This window comes from Mesoplodon bidens, assembly GCF_964165515.1.
Source record: "Mesoplodon bidens genome assembly, chromosome: 2".
Classification (NCBI taxonomy): domain Eukaryota; kingdom Metazoa; phylum Chordata; class Mammalia; order Artiodactyla; family Ziphiidae; genus Mesoplodon; species Mesoplodon bidens.
The window spans coordinates 110,095,982-110,115,918 of NC_138177.1; the positions used below are offsets into that span (position 1 = coordinate 110,095,982).

Below are 19,937 nucleotides of genomic sequence, written 5' to 3' on the forward strand. Positions count from 1 at the left end.
AATGTCTAATTACAAAGAATTGTTTAAAAGTTTTAATTTTCATCAGTTCAGTATATAGAGTTTAAAATATAAAATAGTTCTATAACATTTCCAAAAAAACTTTACAATTGTACTACAAATTAAATCTCTTTGGACCACATATTACTTTTCCCAATTTCTACTCCTTCTCTACACTCTACTTCACAGTTAAGATTCTTGAAAGAATTGTGTACACACAGTTTTTCTATTTATCCACTACCCATTTTTTCTTTAGCAAGATTTCTCTTATTAAGGTCACTAATAACTGTATTGCTATATTCATTGACCACTTTTCAGCAGTAACCAGAAACGGTTGACTGCTCCTTCCTCCTTGAATCATTCTTTTCTTGACCTCACACACTTGAGTTTTCTCATTTGTAGTCATAAGCTGTCTCTATTTTTTTTATGGCAGTTCCTTCTCTTCTATTCAATATCAAAACTATTTGTATCATTTGGAAATTGGTAAGGTCTCTTAAATTGTTTTCACTTGGGTTTATTACTGAGTCAGCAAACAAGCAGTATAAAAGGCTTACAAGATATGGATGTAAGTGGATAAATGGGCACAGTTTAACATGCCTCCACAGTTCCTCATGGGAGTGGGCTAGAAGTTCTGTAGTCAATGCAGCCAATGTGGAGGGAGTAATCTACCAGGTCACAGGAGCTCATAGCTTCCTGTTTGCTTCCATTTTTATTATTACGTTAGGGACAGGGTCCACTTACTATGACATAAGGAAATTCCTTGCTATGCAACAAGTCATCATTACATGCTTCCATGTTTGAATTGGCTTTACTGAGGCAACTTGGAAAAAATAGAAATACATTTCACAGAAACTGTGAGGTTTTGGGTTAGAGCTGGTGAAAAGAGATATTTGATTTAAATTGGGAAGGCAGATGTAAGACAGCTGCCATAACTGCCTGAAGGGAGGGGTGATAGGAGGGAGTAAGAAACATGGAGATGGCCTGGTGTCCTTACTCTTCCCTACTCCATGTCCAGCTCTTCTTCTTGAATGCTGGCTTTGCTGACCTATCATGATCCTAGACCCATAACAAGATACTTGGCAACAATCTCACAGAGCTTGTAGATATGCAGAGGCAACAATCTTCCATAGACTTCTACATCAGCCCCCTCATGGTCCCACTCTAGTTCCTAGCCTTACTTAGCTTCCAACATCCAACACCAAAAGCTAACTCCAGTATTGCAGGGAGGCTTGTTAGTAACTTTTTTCTGATTCTCTGGTTCTTTCTTCAGTTCTTTACTGTCCCAGTTAACCCCTATAATAAATTCTCAATTCTGCAATGTTCACAGTGGATCTGATTCCCAGATGGAACACTGACTAATACGGTTACTGGTTGTTTCAGTAATCTGGAGCTATGGACCAAACCATTTTAAAACTTGGCAGCTTAAAACAACCACCAGCTTATGTCCTCCATAATTCTATTGGTTTACTGGGCTTAAATGGGAGATTCTTTTGCTGGTCATGTTTGGAGCCTAATAACTGCAAATACGATCATCTTAAGGCTTGACTGGGAAGCGGGATAGTTAGGCCTCTTTCATTCTCAGTATAGTCTTGGAACCTCTGCAGAGGTCTCTCTGTCACTGTAGCTGAATTTTGTAAATGACATCTCAGAGTTCCCAAGAACACAAAAATGCCCATCATTTCTGCCACTTTCTATTAATTAAATAAGTCAATGGGGCCATCCCATACCCTAATGTGGGAGGCAACTACATAAGCCCATGAACAATAGGAGTTATGGATCTTTAGAAATCCTTCTGGAGACTAGCTACCATACTTTACTGTTAGATCTGCAGCAGGCCTGGCTCATTTCACACTTACTTTGAGCTATGCTCTTCTGAGTCCCATTTCATGCTAGTGTCATAGTGTACGTTCATCAGACACTGTGGTTTGGGTCTCACCATTTACACATGCTCTATTAGGTCACTCTGACCTGAAACACCAGCCAGCACCAAGGAGCATGAGTAAGAGCATGGGAAAATGGTACCCTCAGTCCTGGCTGAGCAGCTGAGATTGTAAATGTATACCACCCCTCAGTCCTAAAGCTTGGATAGACCCCTGCAGGCAGATGTTTAGTTCGGGACACTGCCAACTGCCCACCTCTAGAGGCAGCAACTAGTTGAATGACTGCTGGTGTGGATTTTTTTTTTTTAGCAAGTTTTTATTTTATTTATTTATTTTTAACAACTTTATTGGAGTATAATTGCTTTACAATGTTGTGTTAATTTCTGCTGTATAACAAAATGAATCAGCTGTATGTATACATATATCCCCATATCCCCTCCCTCTTGAGTCTCCCTTCCACCCTCCCTATCCCACCCCTCTAGATGGTCACTGCTGAATCTAGGGGCAGGGCAGGAATAAAGACACCGACATAGAGAATGGACTTGTGGACACAAGGAGGGGGAAGGGTAAGCTGGGACGAAGTGAGAGAGTGGCATTGACATATACACACTACCAAATGTAAAATAGATAGCTAGTGGGAAGCAGCTGCATAGCACAGGGAGATCAGCTTGGTGTGGGGTTTATTTTCCCTTCAGGAATCCTGCAGTCATTTGAATCTCTGGGGTTGATAAGGGGCTGTTCTTCCCCACTTAGGGCTGCCTCTCTTCCTTTACTGGGATAGCTTAGATTTTTTTTCCTGTAGCTAGATTCACTGCCAGAGGTGATGGCCCCAAAGTTTGATAACTAGGTCAACTATTAGATCATGAATGATGCTATAGGACTGTACTGGAAATCCCATGCAGAGCCTTTATACTGCAGGTGTTCTCACTAGTTTATCCTGGACTATAGCCAGGGCTAGCTTTGTGGGCATGCAAAAGCACATTTGCATGGTGCTTCATGCTTAGAAGGTCCCTGTACTTAGTTTAATGCTTTGCTGTTGCCATCTTGAAATCCTCATTAACTTTTTTATTTGTTTGTTTGTTTGTTTGTTTTTGCAGTACGCGGGCCTCTCACCGTTGTGGCCTCTCCCGTTGCGGAGCACAGGCTCCGGATGCGCAGGCTCAGCGGCCATCCTCATTAACTTTTGAACAGGGGCTCCTCATTTTCATTTTTTACCGAGTCCTATAAATTTTATAGCTTATTCAGACTACAACAATGGTAATCATTTAGTTATTTTTCTGATTCTTACTAATTCACAATTAGCTATTTGATGCAGTCCTGGAAATAAGTCTAAACCAAGGCCCGACCTGGAAGGGGAAAGCCTTCAACTGAGACCCATTTGAGCAAATCTATTGCACCAGAGCATCAGGGACAGTACTAACCAGACTAGCAGGCTTCACCTCCAGAGTTATGGGATTGGTGGGTGGGAAGGACACAGGGAAAGTCTGGCTGTTGTGTATTATTTCTGTCACTATCATAGAATTTCAGGCTTTTATTCCCCTCCCAGTAAAAGGCCTATTGTCCTACACTTACCCTTTCTTACACTTTCTCCATGTTCACCTGTACGTGCATAGCTTTTAGCAACGCCTGAGTAGGTGCCAGCCCACTAGAGGAACTAATTGTGCTAATAAACCTTCTGCCTCAATAGCACAGTCCCCAAATGCCCTACTACACAGCTCATTTTCCAATGAATGCTATGAGAGTAAAACCAACATTCCCATTTATCAGGTGTTTCCCACTTATTTCCTCTTCCTTACCTTCTTTAATATTATCTTCCGTATCAATGAAGTGCAGTAAAGATGTCCTTATTTATATTGTATATAGTAGTATATAATTGAAGACCTTCAGTGAATACAATAAAATCAATTTATACCGAAAAATACTGAGACCAAATTCAGTTTTCTCAAATGTTGTTTATTTGCCTCTTACACTTGCATTTTGACCACTCCAATAGACAGTTTTAACTTCTTGATGAAATTTGAATTTTTATAGAGAACTTTTTTGTGTCAGATAATATACAACCAGGTATGAATATGAAAAAGGATCTTTATCACCTTTTGTGATAAAACAATGAATAAATAAAATTATTTAATTTAATACGGATTCACAATTTTTCAGACACCTCTTCATGTTTATATGTAGTCAAACTATCCCTTCTAAAACTCTTAAAATTATTTGTAATGAGTTCATGATCACACATGATAAATTTAAAAATTGAGAAACATCTTTTACTGTGGTCATTGATGTTTTTTAAAACCCTGTTCTAGGTCTGCTAGAGTTTCTTTTCCTGCTTAAGACACAAATGGTGATACTTATAATCAGACTGACAATTATCACAGCGCCAACCACTAACACCACCAAAATAGCAATGCTGAGTCCGGACTTAGGGGGATTTTTATCAGGATTAGGATCTGGATGAATTTCATCAGGTATGTAATCTTGAGGAACAAACAAAGCTGCTTGTGCAATGTTAGATACCTTTGATGTCAAATTGCTTTTATCCACACTTTGAATGGCAATGAATATGTGGGTTGCATTTTCTTCTGAGATATTTCCTGGTTTGAATGTAAAGGTTTCCTTGGAGTTGGCCTCACTTGGTAACAGATCAGTAGTGTTTACATGCAGAGCATTATCAAAATTATCCCTTAGATCCAGGATACTTCCGCTTATTCTTATGATATACTTTCGAACTAAGAAAAAAAAAGTTATATATAGTTTAGAAACTAGAGCATACCATATTAAATTTCTTTTTATTAATTCTCCTCAAAGATGTCATTTAGTCATGCCAAGCTTATACTCAGATCCAGAGCCTTATTTATTTTTCCATAAAAGCTGAATTCTGATTTTTAAACTCTTCCAAATGCTACCTTCTTTATGAAAAGTGATAGCAGGTTAAAATGTGTCACATTTGATGATTCAAAACATGAGATTATAAAATTAATACTTTGCTGAGCTATTAATTATAAATTGTTTTCCTCTCACACAACCTTACACCCTTGCTTTTGCAACTAGCAACTTTAACTTAACTGCATGACACTTCGTCCTTACCTTTTCCAACATCAAAATCATCTCCTGGTGCTGTCCATGTTAGACTGATCTCATCCTCATCTGATGTGGCCTCAAGGTCTGTGATTTGACTTGGTGGGAAGACGTCAGTCAAGGAGGGAAGATTTGGAACATTTGTAACCACAAATGCACCTCCAGATGCTGTTCTGGTGAAACTCTCCAAGTTTGTCCGAGTGTTCTCATCACTTTCAGGTCTTGGTGGATTCCCTTTAATGTTCCCTGCATTAAAAATTCCTGGTATTTAATGGGCCAATCTGCACTAATATTTTCAGAACTCAACAAATTGTATTTCCTATCCCACATCTTTCCATTTTTTCCCCATATACACAGTTACATTTTACTAATTTTGGTGACAAAGTCATAAGCATGCAATTGGTGGAAGAATTCTTTTATTAGTATACTGACCAGACTATTGTAGGGTAGAACTGGGTAAATAAATGGCTTTGGCATTAAGGCTGCACTGAATGGGAATATTGTTATATAATTCAACATATGCCTTAAAAAAAAAGGAAATGCTTTATTTCTCAAATTATCTTCAAGATGGGGATAAACCTGGGGAAATTACTACTGGTTCCCTTCCAACCACTTGTGCCAGGTTCCTTACTTCCTCCCTGTTACAAGTGTTAGAGAATAATACTTCGGGTTATATTCCAATTGCCAACAGAAAGCCTCTAAAAGTCACAAGCGACAAAACAAAGGAAAGCTAACAAAAATGCATTTTTAATCCTTATCATCACCTTCCTCTACACATTTTTCCTTTTGACTCAGTAAAAACTTTCCAAATAAATGTTTACTCACATATCTTTTAACAGCATATGTAATCGGAAGGATAAATTCTACCACTAGTTTGTACTTAGGTACATAACCTATTAACCTGTTTGCTTCATCCTGAACTGAAAATATGGCGTATTTTTGTTGATATAGGTAAGATGCTCCAAACTAATATAATAATGGGTGACATTTATCAAGATGCCAGACACTGTACCAAACCTTACGTTAATTTGGAGGCACACTGTAGTATGACTGAGAACTTCATTCCAGAAATGGGAAAAGCTATACTCTGAACTTGTAAAATATTTGCAGCCTTAATCACATCAACTCACAATTATTCAAGCCGTCACTGGGTTTCAGTGACGGCTTGAATAATATTATGAGGTACTCACCATCCACTACCCAGCCTGGTATATATGCAGCTCTATTCAGTGGATGCCGTAAGTTTCCCACGACAGCATTTTCTCCTCCATGAGCCCGTACTTTCAAGCTATATCTGCCATTTTCTTTATAAGTTGTAAAATATCTGGAGTAGACTCCATCATTCTTAAAAGAATCAGCACCTTATTATAGAAGTGAAGGAATAAATTACTATTGTAAAGAAAAAGAGAAATTTATGCATTTTCTAAACCAAGCATATGGCCCTTATAAGCATATTGCCTTGATTGGACTCCCTATTCTGTGATTGACCCCTTGGGGAATATTTTCATTTTGCTCTGGCAACTAGTATCATGTTGAATTGATATCCTTGTGTTACTTTGTGTGTGTGTGTGTGTGTGTGTGTGTATACACACAAGGATCCCCACTAAAGAAAAATTGTCTTTGCATAAGATTTAATTATCACTCCAGTCACCTACAAATTACCTATTTTGATTTATCTTCAAACACTTCTTTTTATTTTTATTTATGTCAAGATTTCCTTAGCTAATTTATTAATTTTAAAAGATTTTTTTACATCTTTATTGGAGTATAATTGCTTTACAATGTTGTGTTAGTTTCCGCTATATAAAAAAGTGAATCCGCTATATGCATAAGAATACCCCATACCCCTTCCCTCTTGTGCCTCCCTCCCACCCTCCCTATCCCACCCCTCTAGGTGGTCACAAAGCACCGAGTTGATCTCCCTGTGCTATGCGACTGCTTCCCACTAGCTGTCTATTTTACATTTGGCAGTGTATATATGTCCATGCTACTCTCTCACTTCATCCCAGCTTACCCTTCCCCCTGCCTGTGCCCTCAAGTCCATTCTCTACATCTGCATCTTTATTCCTCTCCTGCCCCTAGGTTTTTCAGAACCATTTTTTTCCCTTTAGATTCCATATATGTGTGTTAGCATACGGTATTTGTTTTGCTCTTTCTGACTTACTTCACTCTGTATGACAGACTCTAGGTCCATCCACCTCACTACAAATAACTCAATTTCGTTTCTTTTTATGGCTGAGTAATATTCCATTGTATATATGTGCCCCATCTTCTTTATCCACTCATCTGTTGATGGACACTTAGGTTGCTTCCGTGTCCTGGCTATTGTAAATAGAGCTGCAATGAACATTTTGGTACATGACTCTTTTTGAATTATGGTTTTCTCAGGGTATATGCCCAGTAGTGGGATTGCTGGGTCATGTGGTAGTTCTATTTTTAGTTTTTTAAGGAACCCCCATACTGTTCTCCATAGTGGCTATATCAATTTACATTCCCACCAACAGTGCAAGAGGGTTCTTTTTTCTCCACACTCTCTCCAGCATTTATTGTTTGTAGGATTTTTTTTTTTTTTTTTTTTTTTTTGCGGTACGCGGGCCTCTCACTGCTGTGGCCTCTCCCGTTGCGGAGCACAGGCTCCGGACGTGCAGGCCCAGCAGCCACGGCCCACGAGCCCAGCCGCCCCATGGCACGTGGGATCCTCCTGGACCGGGGCACGAACCCACGTCCACCGCATCGGCAGGTGGACTCTCAACCACTGCGCCACCAGGGAAGCCCTGTTTGTAGATTTTTTGATGGCCATTCTGACCAGTGTGAGGTGATACCTCATTGTGGTTTTGATTTGCATTTCTCTAACGGTTAGTGATGTTGAGTATCCTTTCATGTGTTTGTTGGCAATCTGTATATCTTCTTTGGAGAAATGTCTATTTAGGTCTTCCACCCATTTTTGGATTGGGTTGTTTGGTTTTTTTGATATTGAGCTGCATGAGCTGCTTGTATATTTTGGAGATTAATCCTTTGTCAGTTGCTTCGTTTGCAAATATTTTCTCCCATTCTGAGGGTTGGCTTTTCATCTTGTTTATGGTTTCCTTTGCTGTGTGAAAGCTTTTAAGTTTCATTAGATCTCATTTGTTTATTTTTGTTTTTATTTCCATTACTCTAGGAGGTGGGTCAAAAAGGATCTTGTTGTGACTTGTGTCATAGAGTGTTCTGCCTATTCTTTCCTCTAAGAGTTTTACAGTGTCTGACCTTACACTTACGTCTTTAATCCATTTTGAGTTTATTTTTGTATATGGTGTTAGGAAGTATTCTAATTTCATTCTTTATCATGTAGCTGTCCAGTTTTCCCAGCACCACTTATTGAAGAGGCTGTCCTTTCTCCATTGTATATTCTTGCCTCCTTTGTCAAAGATAAGGTGACCATATGTGTGTGGGTTTATCTCTAGGCTCTCCTTTTCATTTTTAATCCTTACCTCTTACACTATGATCCATTAACTTTCTGGTCTAACAGTGGAAAACCCATCTATTATTAGAATAAACATTTGGGGGAGCTCAGGAATACTGTATCATTAGGATATTTCTTCATATCACCGGTACTAGAGTTATTTGTTAAATTACAAACACATTTCTCAGGGAGGTTATGACTCTAGGAGAGAGGTTCTTAAAATGAGGTCCTTGGATCAACAGCATCTGCATTTCTCTGGATCATATTAGGAGTGCAAATACTCCTAGGGAAGGCTCCAACATTCGTATTCTATTTTAACAAGCCCTTCAGGTGATTCCCTTTCATGCTGAAGTTTGAGAACCCCTGCTCTAAGTCATTGTTAATCACCAATACCTTCTTAGGTAAAGGTGTCCCAAATTAGTTAAGTAGTCATTGGGTTTCATCTGAGAAATGAAACAAGGTACACGAGTTTTAATGTAGCATGGAAGGGGTTGCGGAAAAGGAAAGAGTCACCAGACAGTTTAGGAAAATATTGTCATATTAGATGAAGACACTGAGGTGAACCAAGGAACAATTTTGCCTTCTAGATTTTTCACATGGCCAACTCTAGTTGATGGTAGGATTATAAATTGACTGATTTAATTACACTGAAAAGAAGTTGATAGAAAATTCTGACAATTTAGAAGTTTACTGATGCGGTAATTTCTTTACTAAATGACCTGTCAAAAGAAGTTTCAGTTCCCAGAATAATTCAGAGTCTGGGAAAAAGGTCTTTAAGTACCACTCACCCACATAGACCAAGGAGATAGAGCATGACCAACACTCTATTTTGTTTTCTCCCAGTCAGATCTGGTATCTGATGATGCTCCAGTGATGTTCCCTCCTCTATTATGGCAGATCTGCCTTCCCTTGTGCCTCAGTTCCCGAGAGTATATGTGAACTTTTATCTAGCTGTTGGGAATTACTCTTGCTTGTCACCCTCTCCCTGCCAAGGACCCAAATTCTACTTAATTTCATACTACTGCTTGAGTTTCACTGTCTCTCACCAGCCTTTCTTGATTATATGCCCCAAAGAAACACTTATTAAGAATTCTTGATTCAGTCCTCAATCTCTCCAATGAGACTTTCCTATCTGTTGGTGAACATTGGTTGTCTAGATGACAAACAATAATGACAGTAAATAAAATTCATTGAGTGTTTACCATGTGTAAGGCACTTGCAAATCACTTTGTAGATGTTACCTGGATAGAATTTCATGCTGGTCCAGCTGTTCATCCAAAATCTGCGTCAATTCTTCTGCTGCCTATCCCTCTGCCCCACACTGCCGCAGGGACATAACATATCCTGAGTTATGAAAATATAGGCATGTTCAGAGAAACCTGTGAATTACCTGCACCATTATCCAAAAGTTCCAAAACTTCTGTTTTCCCAGTACTCGATTCAATGAAAGCAGTCACATTGGCTCCAAGAATGGGTATATACCCTTGTAGAATTTCTGCATAAACAATCATTGGGCTGGGGAAGCTGTTCGTGTCTTTATTCATTTTAGCATTCAACGTGATTAGAGACACAGAAGAATTTGCTGCTCGAGAATTTACTGTTATAGTTAGTGTCTCTGGGTTTGCTTTTGCTTGAAGACTGTAAGTCCAAACACCCACCTAAAAATTCAATGGAAATGGAGTAAGTGTCCAAGAGCATGTTATTTTCTGTTTCCATTATCTAACTCTTAAATAAATTGTATAAGTGTGTTGCAGAATGAACAGGGTTTTGAGAGTTTTGAGGGTAAAATGATGAGAGTTGAGACAGTTTGGATAGGACATCCCGACTATTGTAATGCCTGGTGTCCAAAATTTATGAAATCTCAGTAAAAATAAGCTTTGGAAAGTTTGCCTTGACCTTATCCTTTGATCTCATAGTCCACAGATTCTATGATCTGGTAGTACTAAGAAATGGCTCTGTAGCTATCTACACAGCAAGCTGCACAGACTCTTACTACATTGCCTCCTCAAAGTTATTCTTAGCCTACCTAATTTTTTCCCTTCTCTTCCTTCCTCCTAATGCATAAGTTCTTTCTTTTTCCTATCACCAAAATTTCAGGACCATACAGGTAGGCATAGAAAGCACATTCTATTTTATCTGAATTTTGAAATGATACAAGTATTGGCACCCATATTTATGATATTAAACAATGTATTTTCAGCTTAAAATAAATTTGCGAGGAAGTCCAAAAGTTAATTGTTTACCTTTGTAGTTCCTGGAATACTGAGATAGGCCATTTTGGAAGCTGCATCCACTGTGAAATTTCCCACTGATTTTCCAGTGGGATCCAAGAGAGAAATAACAGGAAGCTGTTGGTTCCATGTGATGAGAAAGAATGTGTCCTTTCCCACAGTGCTATCAATTATTACAGTGCCGTTCATCCAGCCATTACTGTTGAGTTTTAATCCCTTACTTTCAAGCTGTTTAAATATATCAAAAAATTAATGACTGGAGAAGAGAGTAATTTTATGCTTTTTTCTTTTTTTACATATTTTAAAATTTCTGCCCTGAGAACAAACTTAAATATGGCATACCACCTTAGGCTTGTGATCTCTCTGAAAGCTGATTGGGATGTGACTGTTGTCAGTCAGAAAGTGTGGAAATATAGGGACTGAGGACAGCACAGGGTATAATAAAAGCATTAGAGCAGGAGAATGGGGCTTACAGCTGGAGATATGGCCCTGTTATTATTTTCCCAGTTGTCTTGGCAAACACCCACCCTAGGATTTAGCATTAAAGGGTACACCTACCTCTGAGAAGATTAGCTGTGTGTGTGTGTGTGTGTGTGTGTGTGTGTGTTGCCCTCAGTTTACCATTTTCTTGATAACCTAAAATAAAATAATGCTGGTGGCTAGAGTGTTTGAGTAGAGGAGACACAATAAGTGGTGGAGTTCAAGAGAGAAAATCAGAACTAGCAAATAATGAGACAAACAGGGATATTTTTCTGATGTGAAATCTTAAAATAATTTTTCACCCACTATAAAGTATTAACATTGGACAGTAATCATGCCCAACAAGAGTGGAAAGAGGGCAAACTGATGTCTATGAAGGATGAAATCCTGAGGAGAGAAGAAGTGAAAGATAGGACCTTTCTCTAAGAGGGGCTTAAAGGAAAGTTTTTCAAGTCTTTGTGGACAACTCTCAGTCAAGGAGAGCCAACTTTATCCACTGACTAAGAAGGTACTTCCTTCAGATGTGTCATTTCAGGAATGATGGGAAAGCTCACTTCTACTCCATCACAGTCCTAAACCACAGATACCTTCACACCAACGCCGATAGAAGGATATGAATTCTACCATTGAAACACGATGGCCATGACAAATATCTTAGTCCTATGTTAAATGGACATGTCTTTGAGTGGACAAAATATTATTGAGTTAAATTTGAATGTAAATAACTTTTTAAGCCTCCCCATCAGGAAAGTCTAGGAAAGTTATAAGGCCTTGCCTACATAGTAGTATTATAGCAAAATAACTAAAGAGAGTGATGCAACCTTTTCTCTGTATTCCAGCTCCACCGTCCAAATCCAAGTTTCCATCCACTCAGATAGCATACCTCTACCTTGCCACTATTTTCTCCCAAGATTTACCCATCATGTATGTCAATCCAGATTAACCTCTCAAAAATTTGTTTTCTTTTTTGTTATTTCTCTATTTAAGAACCTATAGGCATTTCAAGTGAGGGGAACAAAACTTTACTCCTCCCCCTTTTATACTGTATAAAAAGTCCATCCCCAAAACTTTGAGCACCTCCTGCACGCAAATGTCTCATTTGCAGCTGATTTCCCAATTTCTGCTCTTATATTTTAAAGTTCTTTTGGTATATTCCACTCTGATATACCATCATCCACACAGAACAAGCATAAAATGATATCCTCAAAATTAGTTCTCTCACCTTATTTGTCAATTTTAGACAATTGTGTCATCATTCTCTGTCAACAAGACTGAAACCCTCAGAAATGAGCTTTATTCTCCTTCAGTTTATTCTTTGTACACTGCCAAGCTAGACATCAGACCTGTTTTTAATTTGGGTTCAGGCTGAACTGCAAACCAGATCTCCAAACCAAACTGCAATATTATCCTAACCTTACATCCTATACTTCTGTCCTCCTCATTGTTGGAGAGTAGAGGAAAATAGATTTAGATGAATATGTCAAGTTTTAAAGTAGGCAATGAGCTGAATTGGAAGATGGTAGATGGATGACTTGGCATAAAGTGACATGATGTAGACTTAGTGGGAATGGATGTGGAGAGAAACAGAATTTTGTAAATTATATTTTGAAGGAAACAGGCTCTGTTAACATTTTTCATGGGGCATGAACAAAGAAGAATCAGTTTACTCCAAGTTTTTAAATGTAAGTAACAGAAAATTGTGGTGTTATTGAAACACAGAAGAGAAACGGAGTTGAGGCAAACAAAGAGAAGAGAGGTGAATAACATAAAAAGACAGTGAAAAAAGTGCTTTAAGAGGTAAGAGAAGCCCTAGACTTGTAGATATGCTCTGATTATTCACTCTCTTTCTCCTGATAAATTTATTTCCAAGATATAATCCTTCCATTTCCAAACCACATTCTAGAGTTCATTTATCTAAATTAAATATATTTCATAGCAGTGAAGGTTGGATAAATCTTGGAAGCATGAGGTTTTTTTAATGCATTCATAGAAAAATGGATGTTATACTATTAGACAAAGTCTATTTTTGGTGGAAAATTTAACAGCATTAGGTTTTGATGTAATGCCTTAACCAAACCCCGTGGGAAAAGGAAAAAAATACACCAGCTATTTCAATACTTCAATACTTAATTTGGTCATATCTAAAGGATAATTTCTATTTCAGATTGATTTTTTTAATTAAAATTTTATTTGAGAAAGATATAGAACTCAAAACTTATAACAACCAAATTATTTTTCTTGGTTATGGCTAAATGCAGACATAAAAACCCAAGGACTGGGAACTCTGACCTGAAGAGACTGCTGGGAGGCATCGGTGTTTCCTGATGCAAGGGCCGCGAAAGCATCAATGAGGCCATTGTTCTGGGCTTCATCTGAAGCATAAAAATGTTTTCCTCCTAAGGTGTAAATACATTAACTCAGTTGCTTTCCAGAAAATAAATATTTTCACATTTTAGTGATTAATTAGATATCGGGTAAACAAAGTCATAGTTTCAGTTTGTATTGTTAAAATAGACCAAAATCAGATAGGTGTAATGCTTAACTCTGAAATATTAACTTAAAAATGTCATAACTGGGAGGTAAGCTACCTTTAAACCCCACTTATAGAAATCTTCCTGGCTTGAATGCATGAAATAATCAAAGAATATGAAAAATGTTACAATTTCATGTACTAAAGCTCAGAGTTCACATAACCTTTTAGGAGAATTATTCACTTTAATTATCATTTAAGATACAGTTCTAACAATGTAAGCTTTCAAGTTTTCCAGCCAGAGTGGATCAGAATCAGAAAATTAGAAAAGTTAAAGAGCTTTCATATTGAGATATTCTGACAATAGTTGGCAATGAGGAGATTAAAAAAAGGTAAACAATAGAGATAAGTCCAAAAAAGGCACTACTTTGGGGGGAATACTTGGGACAGAAATATTTTACAATGGCCTTAAAAGTCCTTTGAAATGATGGGAGTTTGTACAATTAAGCATTAAAGAGCAAGTATATGTTTGGTAACATTAGAGGTCAATTCAATGCAATAATTGATATTCATAATGTTATAAATTGTGTTCTCTACTATGTTTAAGAAGACACTGAAAACATGTAGTCCATTTTCATTACATGTCTCTGTATCTAAGATAATAGCTATTGTATATTTAATCAGAAACCTTGTTATTATATTTATACAGCCTGAGCCATTCCTTAACCTCCAGTCTAGACTCTGCTCTCATGTATTTCCCACTGTCCCTCAATGTGGCTTGCATTGTCATCCCAACATGATTTTTTTCCCTCTCATCACTTTTTCTTCCAGAGAAAGCAAACAACTTGATAAATGTCCAGCTCCAATGTCACCTTGTCTCTCATGCCTTCTTTCCCTGACTCTGTTCAACCCTGGGAGAATCAATGGCTCCCTCTGCTCACATAGTGCTTGACTCCTATGTATGTCTCCTGTTATGGAAGAATGTTATCTGATTATTCTATCTGATTACTAGTTTTATTTGTCTCTCCAGCCAGCATGACTGTGAGCACCTTGAGATCAGGTCTGGTTTAACTCTGGTCCCAGGCTCCTAGCACAGCACCTGCATAGTAGGAGCTTAAGAGAAGTTGGCGAATTGTCAGCCTCTACCTTTATGCATTGTTATCAAAGGACTAGAATGTATGTCATATTTTACCTGTTACATTGCTCATCTCTATGACTGCTCGATCGGCATTTAGTCCCAGAGCAATAAAATGAATTATGGCCCCACTTTGTTTCACTTCATCAATACAAGTGTTTGCAGAGCTATCCTCCCCATCAGTCAGCAGCACTATTTCAGATCCATCTAGTTGGGGGTAAGCATTTCTAATTACCTACAAATATAATCAGAGCATTATTACAGGTGTTTCTAGATCAAATGGACATAGAAAATAAAGTGTGCAGAAAAGAGGAGATAGCTTCTTTTTTAAAATCATAGGATCTGCAGTCAACAACTGTTAGGGGAACTTAAACATGACTTTTTATTTTCTGTCCACCTGCTGTAGGGAATGTTTGCTCAGATGAAGTTTGTGTGGGAGCAGGGGTGTGGAAAATCCTACTTGAGTTAAATGACTGTGACATTTCAGTCTGGGGAACTCAGGTCAACTAGACACCAAAAATATAATGGCAGAATGTGACATTAAATATTTTTCTGTTTTATTTGACCAGCGTGTCCTCTGACAGGCCTTCGGTGTATAAAGTCTGTTGTATATGCAGCTAGATGCATTGAGTTTACCTCAACATTTTTTAAAAGGTTAATGACTCCAAATTAGGGAACCCTCAGTACACTTATAAAGAAAAGATATGGAAAGTTCTAAGCAGGTCAAGGTTAGAGATCTTGTTATATAATTTTGATTTTACCTCTCATAGTCACAAGCACAAAACTAAGCATATTGGTGGTGTAAGAGAATACATGACTTATTGAGATTGTGTTCTATTTGTGGCTCGGACCAACTGAGAGTTTTGAATCTAGACACCTGTAAGAAAGGATAAAGAGAATTTATCCCAGGATAGCAACTGTATTTCATCTTTGACAGCCTTATTGGTAATGGCTTCTTGACACACCATTTTGAGAAACTGAGTCCAGTCCAAGAGGGAAAAAATGACAGGTTATCAGTGGCTTTCATGAACTTGCAGTGGAGGTGTGTGTAGATTTACAAAGGAGGGCTTAGAATGTAGAAATTCTTAATAATGCAGGGGACAAAGTGACCAGTCTCATTTCAAATTTTGCATGTTTTGAGGCAAAGAATGACTATTATATACATTTTATAATATATGTGAAATATGGTGTGATGTGTAGGAACCAAACTAAAATATAGGAAATGCGTTGATACATTATAGCATTTATACAGCATCCCCACCACATTCCCCCTACACATTCGAGATCAAATGAAGATTCAGACATTAAGCATAGTTCTCTGTCCTTCACATCTCCCTTTCTTGTATTAGCTTATTCACTGAACACTTGCAATGTGTTATTCACTGTACTGGTTCCTGGGGATTCAGCAGGAACTACATGGTTTTTGCATTCATGGAAAGAATTAAATTTAAAGATATTTACTGAGATTTGGGTGATAGGCTGAGGAAATATAGAGAAGAGTGACAAATACACAACTAATATATTCAGTAAAGAGAAACAATATTATAGTGCTACCATTTACTGAAATTTGCTAAGTGTTAAATGTGTTTTACACATTGTGTAATTTAATCCAACTCAAAACTCCCAACTGTCCCTAGATTACTACCCTGCTACCACTCTTACTCCCTACATTTTATTTTAAATCGGGCAACCAGAGTCATCTTCCTAAAACATGAATTAATTATCAGTCTCTGATACTTGAAAGCCTTGTGTTGTGTTTAAAATACAAACCTCTTATATTTTTTGAGTGTTTGAAGGATCTAACCATTGTCTACCTGGCAATCATACTTCATACCCCTTCATTTGCCAAATTCCAGTGCCAATAGCTTCTATCATTTCTTAGAATAATTTAGTTTTTTTCACCTCTTTCCCAAGGGACTTTGCCCTTTTCTTTCCGCCTGAACCACTGGCTCCTTCTCATCCTCCAAATTTTAGCTTAAACATCACCCTTCAGAAAGCGCCTCAGTGGCCTCTCTACCTAAAGTAGGCTGTGCCCCTCTTTTCCCTGTTACTTAATCACGTTACCTTTGTTTGGTCCCTTCACAACACTATCTCCACAACCTTCAATTATTGTTTTAAAAAAATTAATTGATTGATTTATCTATATATTATCTGTTCCCCACTGAATTAACATGCAAGATTTGCTTCTTGCATAAATAAATATGTGCTGAATTAATTAAAATATGTTATGTTTACTCCCTGCTCCCTACAATGTGTTGAATAAATTAAACATGAACAACCCTACGTGCTAGCTTTCATTACCCTATTGATGAGGTAATTGAAGGCTAGTGAGGTGAAGAGTCAGGCTTAGGGCCAGAAAGCTGATAAGTGATCATTGGAGTTTGAATCCAGACTTCATGTTAGAAAGCTATGCTAAAATGTTATTCTATTTATAAAAGAGGGATATTCAATAGAGTTGGGAGTAGCAGGAAAAGCTACATAAAGGAGCAAGGATTTTGAAGAATTGGTACAATTTTAACATGCAAAGATGGAAAAGAAGCATTTTAGGCAGAGGAATTACATGGGCAAATATATGGAGGCTGTTAGTACATAGTGGGCTTGGAGAACAATGCGTACAGTAAGTTGGTTGGAGCATAGAGCATTGGGAAGGGAGAACTGAGAAAAAACTGGCAAGAGAGGTGAGGGCAGGTTTATCAGAGGCTGAGAAGCTTTTAAATAACATCAGACTGAGAAATTCAGACTTAATTTTATAGACTGTGAGGGGACAGGATTTCTAAGCAGGAAAATGACACAAATGATATTAATTGTGAGTTCAAGATGACCATTTGTATAAAATAAGATTCATAATAATAATTATTGTGAATTATATGTTCACTATGTAATATAATAAATATTGTTCTAAGTATGAACATGTATCATTTTGCTCATAATAATCCTATGAGATAAGCATTCTTATTTTCCTATATTTTATAGATAAGGCATTGAGAATCCAAAGAGACAGAAAACTTTGCCTAGATCACATGGCTTGTAAGTAGCAGAGCCAGTACTCTGATGTCAAAACTCATGTTCTGACCAGTATTCCTTACCCTAAGTATGACTAACAGTTCCTGCTGCATCTGGAACTTTGACAGATAAACGTTAGTTTCCCTAACTGAATGTCACAGAAACTAAAATGAAGATTGGCCTGAAGTGGAATCATACCATCTGACTTGCTTCTTTGCCTTAAAATTTGATGACTCTTGCTGCTCAAGAACTCTTATTTATTTAATTAACATTAATTGAGCATTGACTACTGCATGGTAATAAGACAAAGTCTCTGACCTCATTGGGCTTATACTCCAGTGGAATTTTAATAGTCATTTATTTACCCATTACTTTACTCATTGATTTACTGATCCATTAAAATATGGACAAGTGATTTTTTTCTATGTGATTAGTTCTCTGCTTCTTAGAATTGGTTATGTTAAAATTAGGGAGCAAGTATGTGAAGCAGCACTTAACATAAAAATGTCCTAATAATAAACAAACTATATTTGAAGTACAATTTTCACCTGAAATCCTGATTTAATTCCACTGCAGATGGAAGTTCCTCCACTAGCAACTGCAGGTAAACTCTCCAAGAGCTTTCTTCTTTCATTGCTGCTTATTATTTGGATTAGATTACTTTTGATGTAGGCACTACTATCAAAGTGCACCATCCCCACCCAGGATCCATTTTCAACAGTCTGCAGCAGGAAATGTTTTGCTGCTTGATTCATTCGATCTAGGCGATTAAAATCCTGAAAAAAAAGGTTAGGAAAAACAACCAAATAATTTTTGACTGGAAAATAATAGCAGATCACATAAAATGAGTGAATAGAATTTGTTTTTAAAGATTTTATGTCAATAGTAGTTGATGTTATTAAAGAAAACAATTTTTTCAGTTGATAAAATTTAAAAATACAGTTTTATTATGTAATACATATGTATAATATAGTAAGGAACCCAGGCTTTTAACCAGAGCTGATTCTTGGCTTCTAAGAACCTAAATTAGAGGTGTAGAGTAGGGTGGGTGCTGGGCTGGAACTGGGGGGGGTGATGACATCTTAGAGACTGCTTAATTACTCCTGGGATCCTCTGTTCCAGTTGTCTCAAGATGAAACTACTCCCCAGGTCCCACAGTTTCAAACCAGACTATCATGAACTCCAGCTAGAAACTGAAATCTCTCCATCCACTGCCACCAGACTACCCAAAAGATGAAATTTATTCTAAATTCTGAGAGACCCCGTTCCTTCCCCACCCATTTCCTCTTCTGCTCCTAACCTCTCCTCACCACATTTCCACTAGAGATTAACTGGAATTGGTTCTTTGGTAACCCATTAGGACTCATATCCTTATTTCCTAGGTGAATACCCAGGATATATACCTTTCCATGCATTTGTCTTTTTTCAGTCCCTCAATACCAATTGACCTGTGGTACTTCTTCCTAACACATGCCCAAATTTCCCTCTGAACTCCCCGGAACCAAATCATGGTGAAGAACTTTTTCTACATCCCCATCTTAGCAGGTTTTCTCTACCACTTTGCTTTACCTTTAAACGTGGCTCTGCCTGCACCCTGTCTAGGGGAGGCTGCTCATCTTCTTCCAATTAAGAACCTCATCTCTCCCCAGCGATACTTCCTAGAACAGTTCTGTGTGCTGGTATCTACCACTCTGATGCTCTTTTGGAAACCCTGTGCTATTGTGGATTATTTCACCCAGCTGTATCATCCTCTGCCCTTTCCACTACCACCCAACCCCCATTTGTTGAATACATTATTCCTGATCTTCAGCATGCTCTGTTCTGCCTCAAATGTGCCATCCTGCTGGGTACCTTATCACATTACATCTGCTCATTTGTAGTCCATTCATTTCAACAATTATTTATTGAGTGCCTACATGTGATAAACCCTATTCTAGACAAAAGGGATACAAAGATGAATAAGACTGCTTCAAGTCCTAGGGGAGCTGGTTCCTAGAGAACATGGTTTCAAGTCCTAGAGGAGTTCACAGTATAGTAGGAGAGAAATGTGTAATTTCAATATAATATATAGTAAAAGAGGTTTGTACAGGTCATTGTGGAAGATCTGCTGAAGGGCCCTTAGCCCAGCCTGGAAGACCAGCCCATGTCCTGGACAAAGTGGGTACCTACATCATATTTTGAAGGATAAGGTAAGTATGAGTTAACTCATGATGCAGAAGAG

General features: G+C 37.8%; 1 protein-coding gene across 1 annotated transcript in view; it reads right to left on the reverse strand.

The window, feature by feature from the left end:
* Nucleotides 1–19,937, reverse strand: part of CLCA4 (chloride channel accessory 4) — a gene marked incomplete at its 3' end in the record, with an annotated part of 133,737 nt that overhangs the window by 103,781 nt on the left and 10,019 nt on the right. The window contains 8 exon segments of the mRNA XM_081258896.1: nucleotides 4,245–4,606; nucleotides 4,965–5,201; nucleotides 6,146–6,316; nucleotides 9,788–10,055; nucleotides 10,641–10,856; nucleotides 13,398–13,504; nucleotides 14,771–14,948; nucleotides 18,265–18,492. Coding sequence (XP_081115022.1) covers nucleotides 4,245–4,606; nucleotides 4,965–5,201; nucleotides 6,146–6,316; nucleotides 9,788–10,055; nucleotides 10,641–10,856; nucleotides 13,398–13,504; nucleotides 14,771–14,948; nucleotides 18,265–18,492 — 1,767 coding nt within the window.